At 38.6% G+C, this 14,791-nt stretch overlaps 1 protein-coding gene across 5 annotated transcripts in view; it reads right to left on the minus strand.

Moving 5' to 3' along the window:
* Window positions 1-10,797, minus strand: part of greb1 (growth regulating estrogen receptor binding 1) — a 30,255-nt gene extending 19,458 nt beyond the window's left edge. For 2 of the 5 annotated variants that reach the window (XM_015037357.1, XM_015037355.1), the window contains exons 1-9: window positions 6,574-6,735; window positions 5,253-5,413; window positions 4,981-5,088; window positions 4,258-4,434; window positions 3,871-4,053; window positions 1,695-1,838; window positions 1,477-1,602; window positions 501-662; window positions 264-386 (exon numbers count right to left, since the gene is read on the minus strand). In XM_015037357.1, coding sequence (XP_014892843.1) covers window positions 264-386; window positions 501-662; window positions 1,477-1,602; window positions 1,695-1,838; window positions 3,871-4,053; window positions 4,258-4,434; window positions 4,981-5,088; window positions 5,253-5,413; window positions 6,574-6,605 — 1,216 coding nt within the window. In that variant the 5' untranslated portion in view covers window positions 6,606-6,735. Of the gene's footprint in view, window positions 1-263; window positions 387-500; window positions 663-1,476; window positions 1,603-1,694; window positions 1,839-3,870; window positions 4,054-4,257; window positions 4,435-4,980; window positions 5,089-5,231; window positions 5,414-6,573; window positions 6,736-10,682 lie in introns of those variants that run through there. The other 3 variants (XM_015037353.1, XM_015037352.1, XM_015037356.1) reach the window with 2 other exon arrangements.
* Between the last annotated feature and the right edge of the window lie 3,994 nt (window positions 10,798-14,791).

Raw genomic sequence — 14,791 nt, forward strand, 5'->3', positions numbered from 1 at the left:
TATATATATATATATATAGTAAATGTACAGTAAGGGAGTGCACAAGTCTTGTTAATTTAAAACTTTTTGCCAAAAATGAGGAATCATTGGGAACAGAATAGTAGATGCTATAAAGGGGGAACAATATTAGCAGAAAAAAACTTAAAAGATGATTTGTGTTCAGCATTTCTCAAACAGTGGTTGGCATATGAAGATGATTTAGCCACACAGTGTGCATGAAATTCCTCCGGCTTTCAAATGACACTCATAGCTGACCCTCTCACCTTTAAATATGACAGGCTGCAGCCTGCAGGTGTGAAGCAGCTGATCAGGCACCGTTACAGACACTTCAGGGGGCGAAAGTTGACTTGCTGATCCTCGTGATGAACTCTGTACGGCTGTAGTCTCTGGCACAAAAGGGAAACAAACACAGAAAGGTGTTTACATTTAGCACACAGTTCCAGTGAGGCTAATTAGCTTGATAACAAAAACACACAGTGGCTCCAAAAACCTATTTGTACCTGATCTTGCTCCATTGGTGATGACAGAAGTCACTGATAATGTTGATAAACTTAATGACGATTGTGCAGACTTCCCAGCACTCTCTGTCAAAGTATTGGCAGATGAATCAGGTGACCAGCCTTTGTGTCTCTTTTTTGGGGGACCAGCATTTGTAGGTGGACCTATCAGGTAAAAAGAAAAAAAAATACAGGATATATTTAGATTAAGTTTTTTGTCCCATCTTGTGTTTTATTCCAGTGATTTAGGGCGAATCATGTGTCATTTTTCAGTCAGTTCTCTTTGAGACTGACAAACTGAGGGACACAGAAGTCACTTTTCTCATCCCAACACCTCACAAATTAACACATTTACTACAAGGTGCCAGGGAGACTTTTGTAGACACTGTAATGCAAAACAGTTGTATTTTAGTCATGCATTTATCTGTCTTTTCCTCTCAAGTATCTGTTAAAATGCTGTAATAATGGAAACACATAAAAGATGCGCTTGTTAAAAGGGCAATGAAAAAAAAAACACACCACCAGGAAGGAAGTGTTTCATTCAGATATAATGCAAGGGGGAAAAGATGAGACAGAGAGAGAGGGAATTTTACAACCTGGGTTTATGGAGGAGGCAGAGCGAGAGGCAGGGAGTGAGAAGGACAGAGAGGCAAACAGAGGAGAAAAGAGAGGTAGATGTTTAGTGCTCTGAGGACAGCCAAATCAAAGCAGGGAAAACAAAGGACCCTCCTCCCTCACCCCTGACATAAAACGTAGCTACTGGGCTCCTGTGAGGCAGACGGACAGAAAGGGGAGGGGCTTAAAGACGACTTCTTGTTTGCATTTAAACAAGAAGTTGTGTTATACAAGCAGACATTGCCTGCATGGATTCTAAGTAGAATAATGTATGCCGTTCTGGGAAATTACACTATTGTCATACACATCCTAGAAAGAACTAAAAAGCTGAAAAAAAAGAAAAAACATTAAGAGGAATCTGTACCAGTAACTGATGGTCTCCCAGGTCCCGACTGACTTAAAGGTGGCTGGGCAATGGAGGAAGCTGCTGTGTGGTTTCCATTTATCAGCGTGGTGGGAGCATCAGCTGTCTGAGGCTCCACGTGTGATCCTTGAAAAATAAAAAAAGACGACAAAGATTTATTAGAGACAGTTATGTTTTAGAAGACAGCAAGGAAATGATCAGAATGAGTCATTTTTAACCTGTGGCGCTGCCTGCTGTGTGTGACGGGTGAGCCAAAGCCGGGTTAGCCAAAGCCGGGTTAGCCAAAGCCGGGTTCGATGGCCGTTCGTCTAAGGTCAGGTGGCCCTCTGAGAGACTGGCTCTGATCTGTCTTATCCTGACATCTGAAAGACATATTAAACTGGTTATCTACAAACAGAGACAAATTAAATCTCTTTCACATTAATGCTTTGAGAGTGGGCATGCCTGTGAGAAGGAGCGCATACTTTGAAGTGTGAGGCTTCGAACACCAGAAACTAAACTCTGACCAATCAGAAAAAGTTAAGCACATAAGACAATAAGAGATGAGCTGAACTAAATAAAGCCTTGTCATAAAGATGACTAAAGCCAAAAAACAACTATAAATCCACTTCAGTTCTAGAGACACATTCACATACCAGCTTTGTAATGTATGTGGAACTTATCTGCAGGATTCACCTAACTTCCTGAGGAAATGTCCAGAAGACCAAAGGTTGAGTTTTGTGCAAACACAGCAGCAAACTCTCCAAAATCTGAGTCTGAAAGTTGTTGCATCATCCTGTTGTATTCTGAAATGTATACAGGTTCATGAAAAAACTCTGTGTGTGCAAATAATCCAAGTCTGGATAAAGACATAAACAAAAAAGCCATAATCAAAAAGCCTCATTGCATAATTCTCAGAGCATGATGTTTTGCCTCTGGGTGCTCTAAGCTGGGGCTCCACCTCATCTTTTTCTGATTTCAAGATCCATCAACAAGTATCACTAGTCTGAAATTCCAGAATACGATTAGATAATACAACAGGAAGTGACTGGTCACACACATGAAAGGAGTTCAGGACTGATTAAATGTTTCCAGTGAACGCTGCTTTTGCTTGAATCTGTAAGAACCATCAATTTTTTCTCTTAGTTTTTCTCTGGAGATAAATCTTGTTAACACAAAACATGGCGTTGTTTTCTTTTTGGAGGGGCAAAGTGAAGGAAAAAAAAATACAACAGGACTCCAGAAACTTGCTAATAATGTCAGCCTTATGCACAGGATTCACCTCTGGTTTTGTTTGTATTTTGGGTTGTTAGTCCAGCGTTAGTATGTAAGCAAACCCTTCTCAGGAAATAAGCCTCAAGTTCCTCTGTGTTAAATTCCAGCCTCTCAACACCTACACCCAAGCAAAAAAACAGATTAGGAGAAAATCTGACATGTTTCTATGAACCATCAACTCCTAAATCTCACACTCAGTTCCAAACTACTAAGTTGAAACGATTACCAAATGAGCAAAAAAACAAATAACAGTAGGGATATGACCCATTAAGACTCTATAACAGTCTTTACACCTATCCACACAAATGCTCTCTCCACCTAATGTCCATTTTCACTATGACCTTCAGGCTGTTGCTTCTGTGCACACCAACATCTCACCTTTGACCCCCCCCCCCTCCTTTGGCCCCCCAGGACCCTGTCTGACCAGTCCATCTGGTCACACCCACACATTCACATCTCTGCAATAAAAAAATGCAGCTTCATCCAATTTTCAGAGTATGAAAAACTTCCGATATGTGTTTTAAAAGCAGTTGTGAATACGAGTTATTTTTATTGATTTAGAATAAACATTTTGAACCATGATCACCATCTGCCCATTTTAAAGGCATTTTTACAGGTGACTGTTGAAGTTTTTGAAAAACTAGGTATTCATGTAACTGCTTCAGGTAAAATGTCTCATACTTGCTGTCTCGCGAAGTAAGAGAAGCTCTTTGGCTTCAGTACTGGTAATCCAAGCTGGCTACAAGTTAAACAGACAACCCAGATCATCCTCAACAACACAAGCATCTGGCTAAAGGTTAATTTTGTCACTGGTGTTTTGCTGCATGCGTTTAAAACAAAAACATCTCCAGTAAGCACTCGTCGTCAAGTTATAAAGCTCAAAATGCAGCTAAATGACAACTGTCAGTGGTCAAAATCTCATTGCTTTACTTTTGTGATTTGCCATCTTTTACATTCAATATGATGAAGCAACATCATCAAGAAAACTAGTATCACTCCTACGTATGTTTGATTAAATAAATTACACAGTCTGAACGGTTAACAACACTCTTGATGTGAAACTGTACAATTCTTCAAGTGGAATGTAAAAAAAAAAAACAGATCTAGATTTCTTGTAAAAGCAGTCGCTCCATCTTTTACCATTTCCCCTCCAGCAAATGGGAGTACCCTTGACCAGCATGCCCTGGTTGTTGCGGTAGAGATGGTACTTCAAGTGCTTCTGTTTCTTGGGCTGGGTGCTGAGCTTCAGGTTAATGTGGTTGGAAAACTCTGTGAAGTAACGGAAACCTTTCTCTCCACAACCCAAGCAGTTTCCCGAGAAACCTGGAAGAGGATTGAGCAAACGGATCACATTATGTATAATGATTATGTGGATAAGATCACCAATGCACTCGGACTTAAAAAAACAAACAAAACAAAACAAAAAAAAAAAAAAAAAAAGATTTTTGGACTGAACTTTACTTACAACTTCTAATCTTTTCAACAGAAAATCATGTCACATTGCCCTGAGAAAGTCTTCTGTCTTACCAAGCAGGGCGTTTCGACCCCGTTCATCTGGCAGGAAGCGTCGGTCCACAGCGCAAACCAGCAGGTTGTCAGGGAGGGAGGGGGATTTTACCCCAACTGGCATGAACCCCGGAGGAACATCCAAGTTCTCTGACGCAAGCGAGGACAAACGCAGGTCTTTGCCAGCCTGACAGAAGCCTGTTAGGAAGACAAGGAAAGAAATGTTTTCACTAAATATTCAAGTAGATCCATGAGATTAGTCATTTTAAACAACACAATATATTCTATTGTTTTATCAGTTATTTGTCCACTTACACATTTCTTTTGGTTTTGTTTATTTGTCTACATGTTTGAGATCACCAACCTATTTTATGATCAGGAAACTTTTCAAATTTGGACTTCATTTATCAAGAAAAAAGGTTTACAAACCAATCTGGATCTATGGAAAAATTAATATCTGGTTGTAAATCTCATTGATTTACAACCAGCATGCGTCATTGGCAGCATGCGTCTTTGAAAACTGGAAATGAGTCTTTTTTTTATTGCTGTGGATCAATTTTTGGATCACTTTTTAAAATCTTTTTCCCCATTATTGTGTCCCATTAATTGCCAACACCGACATTTTAAAATAAAATCCCCATGCAACACACTTTGACCACAACTGATTAAAAATACTTCTGTCACAAACTGCTGAAAAAGCGCTGTTCTGTAGTTTTGTCACCACATATATAAACTTGTACATGCCATCTGTGGTGCAGCATCCCTCAGGTGGAGGTTTCATCTGATAGGGTATCGGTGGGCTGTTGGATTCAGAGCCATCTTCATCCTCTTCGTCATCATTGAATGTTCGACCTAGTTAGAATACGAAAACATTGCTTTATTTCAGGGCAAATTGACACGTCACAGTCATAATTTAAATGATGATCAAAACAAGTGTTTCAAACTTAAGACTAAAGATGGTGAACATCCTAAACCTGGACTCGCTGTTGCTTCACCTGCATATTTCTTCAACCCACCATCCTGCATAAACAGCTGCTCCGTCTCAAGATACAGCTGTGAGAAGACGGGCCGAGGCACCACAGTGTTTGACCTCAGGGATGCCTCGATGGAGTTGTGGAGGACCTCCTCGAAGCGTGCGGACCGCAGCTGGCCTGCATAAGAGTTCCCCATCAGCGCCCTGGAAGCACACACAGGAACCCCATACTGAACTGAAGTCTTTTGGTTGTTTTTGTTTGCTCTAAAGTGATCACAAAACCTGAAGGCGAACCAAACATGGATGTAGCTTTGGTCATTTTTGATTTAGAAGTGTTTTCTCAGTGAAGGAAATGACACAAACTCTGATGTGTTTAATGATTGTAAAAAAATGAAATAATCATATTTTAAAATCTCTCTGGCATCCATTAAAAAAAAGTCTTTGCTTAGTTATGTGAGCAGACTCGCAGACACATCCACACTTGTGCAAAGTAATTTAACATCAGAAGCACATCTGCTCTCACTGACACACAGATCCACAGAGGCTTAAAATGTGGCTGCGGGTGCATGGCGTTTTACCAAAGAGCATAATATAAAATCAGCTGCGCTGACAGAGTCAGAACACCCTGACCTAGACGCAACTCCCTCCCTCTGTTTTTCTACTTTCTCTCCAAGAGTATTTCTCTAACTCCTTCTCCCTTCTCTCCATGGTGTAGTTCAGCGCTAATCTTAAACAAATCATTTACGCAAATAAACGTAACAAACTCAGATTTTTAAGAGGACAAGCATGTTGTAGTCGTTAACTGAAAGAATAAAACCTGACTGAGCATGAACCTAATCCCTCTGCATTAAACTCTGGCAGCTCCCAAGCTGGCTGACAAACTCACACAACTGACTTAAAAACCTGCCTACACGCATAACATTAATTAGCCGGGGAGCAACCTGAGGGTCAGCTTACTGCAAAGACATCACACACAGTTAAAAACACTCATAGCATGTTTTCAATAAGAAGCTGCATCTAGCAATGTAATACAATGACGTGTTGCTTTGCAAAACCATATTCTGTATTACAGGACAAACAAACAATAAAAACCAAACATCTAGATTCACAATGCAAGATGTTTTATGAGCCCTCTTGATCAATCTTCTAGGTGTCAACATTTATCACAGAAACACACCAGACAAAAATCCACACCTAGACAGATTCATATAGAGACCAATTATTTTTATTTAATGACTATGTTTGTTTCTGATAGGAAATGAGGCAGAAACATTTTAAAACACAATAAAGCAACGTAAAAGAAGTGTCATTAAAAATGTACAAGATACAAAAAAAATTGCATTTTAAAAATAAATATAAACTACTTTATAATATGTGGAAAACGCGTCCAGGCCATTACAGCAATAACTGCTCTTATAGTTGCTGATCAGATTTTCCACTGTTATTTTGATGATTGGTCTTTGGTAATGAGTACCCAAGTCTCAGAGGCCGGAAAACCACCTTGCCATTTCCTAATATTTAAGTCCAGACCATTAATATTACTTGCAATAATAAAAAAATGGCTATAAAAATAAAATCTTACTTTAAAGCAGGGGTGTCAAACTCCAGTCATCAAGGGCCTGCAGTTTTTGTCCTACAGTTTTTAGATGTGCCACAGTTACAAAACACTGGAATGAAATGGTTTAATTACCTCCTTCATGTGTAGAGCTTTGCTAATGACCTAATTATTCTAATAAGTTGTGGTGCAGCAGAGGCACATCTAAAAGTTGCAGGGCAGTGAACCTCCAGGACTGGAGTTTGACACCTGAGCTTTAAAGCTACATCTGCAGGAGGGGATTAAAATATTTTAGGTCTGTATGATCAACAATCAGCCTTAATAATCGATCTTAATTTGCTCTGGTTGGTGATTGGAAGATTATACACTCAAGAAAATTTATCACCAAAGATAAAACAAAGAATCTGAAATTTGATGCAGTTTTTGCAGTTAGGATTTATAAAAGGGCAAAATCCAAAATCGTGTAATTCCAAAATCTGTTTTTGGTGGATTCAAAACTACTAAGAGAGCCTGTAGCAACTTTTTATACTTATGTCATACTACAAAAAAGTCAAGTAAGGTCACACCTCTAAGAAATGAAGAAATCAGCATCAGATTAGTGCATCTCTAATTGTTATTTATTCCAACGCAATCTTCATATACTTTGCAAAAAACTGTCAAGAGTACAACATCAGTAGCAGATGTCCTACAATCATTTTCAACGTTAACATGTTATTGGGTCAACTGTTGCAAGACTTCCAGCTTTACATTCACCTCACACATTTAGGCTGAAGATGGTTGCAGTGACACATTCCTGACCACCTCCTGCTCCCACATTTTGAAAGGAGCAGCGCAGACTTTTAGGGCCTTGCACCACCTTGCAGAAAGATGAAGTGATCGGGAGACAAAAAGCCCGGTCACCACCACACAGCCAGTGGTGACAGGAAGTAATCACACCTTCTACCAAAGAGGATGCTGATCGTTTTACGACCTCAGACTGAAGGGGAGGGGGCTGGGAGGTAAGTTGAATTGGAGGGAAGCATAAAACCCTGAGCTTACAGTCAAATATTTTCTTACTGCAGGTGTAAAACACAATTTAATCTTCTTTGGTAAAAAATCTATAAAAATAACAAAGGAACTAATATCAATAATAATAACAATAATGCATAATATCACATACAATTCTTCTTGTTAATATTTCAATTAATTTGGCACAAAGGAACCTTCAGGAAGGATTACAATTTATTCTGAAGTTGCATCTTTCATCTATGTTTCAACTTGTGCTCTTGCTCTGTCATGGATTCAGTATTTATTGGAGAAAACTTTATGGCTATATGCATGCAGAAGAGATGACAGCAATAAGCCGTAAGTAAAACTTTTAAGGCTACTTTGTTGATCTTTTCTCCTCCCACCTCCCCCTTCTTTCCTCTTTCCTTGACATGGAAGTGGGAGATCCTTTTATCTCCACCTCTACTATTTTTTTCCCTTCGGCCTCTTTTTCACCCTAGGGAGAGAGACACTATTGTGGTGTTTTATGACCCCTTGAACCCTATTCCCATTACTACATTTTCGCACACACACAGTTGCAGTTACGATCCTTTAAAAAGAAATCCAAACACTATATCACCAATCAAATACGTTTTTACTTAGAAACTAATACTTTAACTGATTTTTTTAAGGAATATTCTTTATTTACATATTGAACTGGGTGTATTATATGTGTATAATTTTATAAATGTATAATTTGAACTCACTTTGAAGAAAAACATATTTAATAGCATTGTGTAGTTTACATCAAAGCTCAGTGTCAACTACAATATCAGATGAATTTTAAAACAAAAATCCTGGCTACCACACTGCAAAGATGTTTTTAAGCGTTTTGCAATTAGAGCTATATTTCCATTGTTGCAAAAGTCAGCTAACATATGTAAACACACATATATCATCTGTGCCGTGAGGGCATGGCTGAATTAGTTTGAGGGATGTCTCATGACCACAAGGTCAAAGGTGAGCCGAGATAACAATGTTTAAGTAAAGCTTTGATGTGGCCTATACTTCTTGCACAAGTGCACACAAACACACACACACACACACACGCACGCACATGCATGCACAAACACAGGGACTCCCCACATCCCACCCCAGACACGCTCTCCCAGGGTCTCTAGCTAAGCGGACACAAAAGGCTTGTCTTAGGGAGGGGTGAAGGGTCATGGTGGGAGAGGTCAAATAAAGACCCCTGGCTTTTTTCTCTTTCAGCCCAGCCCACATACCAGTCACACAGACACACACACGCACACACACACACACAAACACATAAAAAAACATGCAGCAATACCAAGACTTGTATTTCTTTCTGTTCACTTCGACACGTGGGGTCTCCACTTACTCACATTCCCAGTATACAGCTGAGGAGATAATAGTGGACAAGATTTATGCAGTTAAACTATTACCAGAAACTGCACAGAGCACTAGTTTGTGCCTAATAAATATGTTGTTCATATGGTATAGGAACACCTAACACTCAATTTTATGTCAAATGAGGTCATTGAGGGGAAGGTCAGTGGGGATAAGTCTTCACAGATTGGGAGACTCTTTTTACTGTGTGTGTCTGTGTGTTTGGGTACCTTTGTATTCGAAACAGATAAGATAATGTAGCTGAGGATCATCCGGCATCTATTTCTGTCCTGGGTTGCAGAATTTAAACAGTGAAAAAAAAATCTGGTTTTACATATACTCTGACACCAACAGCATGTGCAGCATCTGAAGTGGATATTCAAATGGAAGCATCTCCAGGCAGTGACCCACAGCAAACACTTCCATTCACAGTTTGCTCAAAACACACTGCATGGATGACCAATTAGCCAACTGGTCAGGCATCTCCATAGGCATGTATGCATTCATGCACTGATCCACTCTTTGTAATAGCCAGCAAATCACCAATATCTATAAAAGTACTTCGATCACTAAATCCCTACAAGCTTCTCCCACTCAAATGCTCTATATACCTGCATGAACAGGAAAATTATTTACAATGTCAGCAGATAACAGTCTATACTTTACACCATAAATCTGCTCCTGTCTGAAACTTTGGTGGCTGCACTGCCTGTCGCTTTGCTATCTGAGAGAATGTCCTTGAGCAGAATTTGTTTCTTCTGCTCTGTTCTGCTTACATAACTTGAGGGATACTTGTATTGTCTAGATGCATGAACATCTGGCTTCATATGTGCTTTGGTTTGGCTTTATACTTTTATGGTGCAGAATGCCTTTAAACATTTAAATCACTTTGTACCATCACCATTCTTTGAAAAATAAAAAAAACCAAATAAAAAAAACAGGCAGATGTGCAAAATGTTAATAAAAACAAGTTTGCATCAACTTAAGTACATAAACTTTATATAGTTGTATTAAAAAGATATATCACAAATAAATTTTTAAAACTTTTTAAAGCTTATTCGATGACAATGAATACAGTCTCTCTGTAACTAAAGGAATAACTTATTAAAAGTCTTGTGCATTTAACGTGGGAAATAAAATAATTAAAGACATTAAATATTCGTTTAAATGCAGATAAAAGTTGATAATTATTCCATAATAATCCAATTATTCATATCTTGTTTTTTTTTAAACAAAGGTGGAGTAAAATCAAAGTCTTAATTAATTCATATTTAACTTTAGAGTTGTATGCAACTTCACAAAGCTGTTGTTAAAACATATCAGTACGAGATTTTAAAATGAGATAAAAATAAATGAATAAAATGTTAAAAGGTAAAGAAACCGTGTGGTAATCCAAAGTACAACATAGGAGTAACGATTTGTTATTAAACGTCAACAACAACTGAGTTTGCTAAGTGATAGTTTTATTTTTTACCATTTGGAAGCCAGCTCGCTCCTGTAATAATTAAAGCCAAACAGACACAAGATGCAGGGTGGACTTACCTCTACACTCCAGCGCCAGAATCCGAAAAACTACTTTTACTACAACTACTTTTCTCACAAAGCGAGTAGATTGATCCCGCGTGCTGTCACCATGTCACCGGCGCGAGACCTGCAGCGGGACTGGCTTTGGTGTCGCGCGTGTCATCACCTCTGATCCGCGCGAGGACCCTCCCCTTTCCTCCGGAACTGTGTTGCGGTCAGTCTCAGAGTACTCAGTTTGTGTGCTAAAAAAACTGTCTAAAAAAAGTCAAGCCATGAAATAATGACGCAGGACAATAAATAGATGCCATCGCGAACGGTAAAGGAAAAACAAATTAAATAACAAAAACAAAACAGATTGAAAAATCTTTGGTAAATTTGTGAAGCCTATAATATAGGTTTTATTGGTGTTACTCTTATACTACGGTATTAAACGTAATCATGTCATGGCGCAATTAAAAGTAAGGGTTAAAACTGTATTTAAGCAACTTTTCTTCTTTTTCTTTTAACCTATCCATCTTAAAGAAAAAAACTAAAAGCAAAACATTCTGTGTCCTGCTGACATTTTCCGTGGAAATTACTCAAATACACATTGGGTATTTGAACTGTACCACTCCCATCACATTAGTCAAAATTAAAAAGTGCCAGCAACAACAGCATAAACTTAGAAAATCAGCAACAAATGGGTTACTTGCTCTTTATTCTTTATCAACTTACAAGTTCTGACTAAAATCTTTCCCTTCAAAGAGAGAGGTTTTTATTAAACTACTTTTACCAATAAGTATGATATCAAATGCCAAAAGCGCTAACGGTCCTAGTGTCCTATAGATAGAAATCTTGGAACAAAAACTCTTTCGGAGGTTAAACCGACTCATAAAACGTCAGACGTCCAAAAGATGTCTGTCGCTCTCTACTGGACAGAAGACTGCCTTACAGCGAGAGCAAGGGAATTAAAGAAGTAAACACCTTGACAAAATACTTGGGGATAATTTCTGCTCAGTGGTGAGACAAACTCACATTTTTCCACAGAAATTGCAAAAATGGTTTTTTTTACAGATTAGGGTAGAATTAAGGAGAATTAGCAGACGCTGACTTGTTAACAGTCTGCTAATAATAAACAGAAGTAATCTTTTATGACTACTTGGACTAATGGGGTCTTTGCACGTTCTTCCATGTTCGGGGAAAAGCGGCTCGGTCGTTTCCTGTCTATTGACAATGGCATTTTACACTTGGTGCTTGCAGGGCTTGGCCAAGGTAACAAATTATGATGTACATCGATCCAAAGCCCCAACAAGTAAGCTGGAGAAAGGTTTTAAGATGCATGCCTCGTTATACATTCACGGATACGAAGGTGAGTTTTACTTTAAACTTTGTGGCTAACATTAACTTTAGTTTATGCTAGTAGACAATATTCTCGGACAGTTTTCTTGTAAAAATGTGCTATTTAAGTATCTAAACATTTTAATCCATTCTAACAGACAATGGTTTTTATTTTATTTTGTACTTATTTTCAAGTATTATATGTTTTTTATTGTCGTTAGTGTCAGAGACCAAGTAACGGTTGGGGCTTTTTGCTTCTGTAGCATGAGAAAGCACAACAGGCTCCATAGCTAAAATGTAGGGCAGCACTAACATCAGAGTAATAGTTCAGCTGGCTGCTCAGCGTCAAAGTTGTTGCTTTTAGAAAAATATGGCCATGTTCCCTAAGGTATCCGAGTTATTTCGTTTTATTACTTTTGCATGCTTCTTGTGAAGCAGGATGGTGTTTACAGCAGTATGTACAGGCGGATCACCTGCTCCGCTGTCTGGATCTGGTCTGCTTATTTGTTCCCATACACTCGCTATTTCAGGCTGAATAGAGAAGTGGTTCCATGGAAATAACTCAGGGACAGCTCCTTTATTTACCATCCGTCTGCCCCTGGTAGGTTTAGGCTGAATAAGCTGATCCGGAGTTAAGTGAAGGCTGCAAACTTTGCTGTGTGGCGTTAGCTTTAACTGGTAGCAATGAATATTTACAAGCCACATTCTTCTTAATTCATTATCGCTTGGCAATCCATGAAAACTTAAAAGCTCATTATGTTTGGAAGACAAGGTGCATAGTATTGCTTTATTTGCGTTAGAAACACGACTTTGTCTTTTCTAGCTAACATGGCAACTCAAACCAGAAACAAGAAAGCCGCATGTCTCTCATGCGGATGATTTCTTTTAAGATGTCGGGTTATCAGATCAGTGAACAGTTTTCTATTTGTAATCAGAACAGCTTCCACAAGCTCAAAGACCCCCATGTACTAAGCGTTCCTGCACCCTATGCAAACCAACAAGTGAGTTAATTTTAATGCCATACTACACACATTGAAGGTATGATTGGTTTAATTATCAAAGTACTTCATTGTGATGGATACACAACATCTATTTTGTACATACCAAATATTCACTTACGTGTAAATGTATGTTCCACATACAAGACACATTTTTCAGTATGAAATAATTAATGTTTTTCAATCTCAGCATATACAGATTTTCAGCTGAAACATAAATGAGTTTCAGTTTTTCTCTTCAGATTATTTCTTGGACTTTGTTAATTTGGTATCAATTTAACAGCCAGGTTAAGAAAATGTAGAATCTCTGCTTTTCACAAGCAACATGAGGACTGTTTTTTATATATATTTTCTATATTCATATTCAAATTTTACCAAAAAAGATGTTGCCAAAATAGCAAAGATTGAAAGAAAGTGTTTTGTTCAGGTTAGATCACAACTGAACATTTTTGAGCGTTGGTATAGTCACACTAGACTTCACCCTGAAAGCATCATCCCCACTTTAAAACATGGTAGTGGCAGCATTATACTGTGGGGATGTGATTCATCTGCATGGACAGGAAGTTGGTCAAAGTAGATGGAAAGATGGTTGGAGCTAAATGCTGGGTAATTTGTACCCAGCATTTAGCTCATTTTATCACCTTATTATAATATAATAAGATGTGAAAAGTTTCAGATTCTCCTGAAGGCCACTTTAACTGTAAAACGGGATAAAATATTTACAAATATACGATAATTAAACAAGAAATTGTTAAAAGAAATGTAAATGCCATTTACCTGAAAGCACAAAGGGAGACTTGAATAAGATAATACTCAATGCATTAACTGCAGGTGTTACGTTTGGTGCAACCACAAAAAAGGAAATTACATGATGTAAGACAAAATGATACTACTAATATTTCAGATTAAAAACCTTTGATTATTTACACAAGGCCTAACCATTTCTGACTCCAGTCCCCCTCCTAATTACAGCTTACATTTTGTCACTGGGAATCCCATACTTCATCCTTTCTGCTGTCCCAACTGGGCAGTGCCAATCTGTACAGTGGCACAGCCATGCCACGCCAACACAACATCCCCTGATGGGAGAACAGGTGTTGGACAGGGTCCAGTGGAGCAGAGAGGAGCGGGCTGCCATGATATATCAGATGAACCGGCCAGCACCAACTCCCCTGGCCCGAGGGAGGGGGACCCAGCCATTTATTAAGTGAGCGACTGTGTGTGAGTGTATGAGTATGTGCGTGTAGATTCTGGGGGTTGGGGGTTTTGGGGGGAGCAGCAGCAGGATAACAATGAACCCTAACAAAACTGATTGGGACTCAAAGACCCAACAGGGAGGTGAGCTAATCTAAGAAATCCCCAAACATAAACCGCATATGCCCAACAGAAACAGAACAACAAAAACAGAACGTCGGCTTTGACATTTTCATTTTCAAAAAATATTACAGTAAAAGATTGCAGATTTTTTTTTCAGACATTACTTTTTTTAATTATAAATAATTTTGTCCTATTTTACTATCACTAAACTGAAAGAAAAACACATCGTGTGCGGCCGTAAAGCAAGACTTTCCTAAAACAGACACAAATTAAGATTCGAGATTAGTTTCTCAAGCCTCTTTACTGCTAATTTTACAGGCAAATGACATTGAATATGGTGATTTTCTAAGCCACAGTGGAGACATATTGGCCTAGGCAAGGCTTGTAGGTCCTGTTAATGGCTTGAATATAATATTTTATGTCCCGTTGCTATAGCCACGGTGCTTAACTTGTGATGTAAAAATAGTCCGGCCCATTCATTTTAGTATAAATACC

Source organism: Poecilia latipinna, unplaced genomic scaffold, assembly GCF_001443285.1.
Source record: "Poecilia latipinna isolate Pla-1442-1.1 unplaced genomic scaffold, P_latipinna-1.0 Scaffold402, whole genome shotgun sequence".
Lineage (NCBI taxonomy): Eukaryota > Metazoa > Chordata > Actinopteri > Cyprinodontiformes > Poeciliidae > Poecilia > Poecilia latipinna.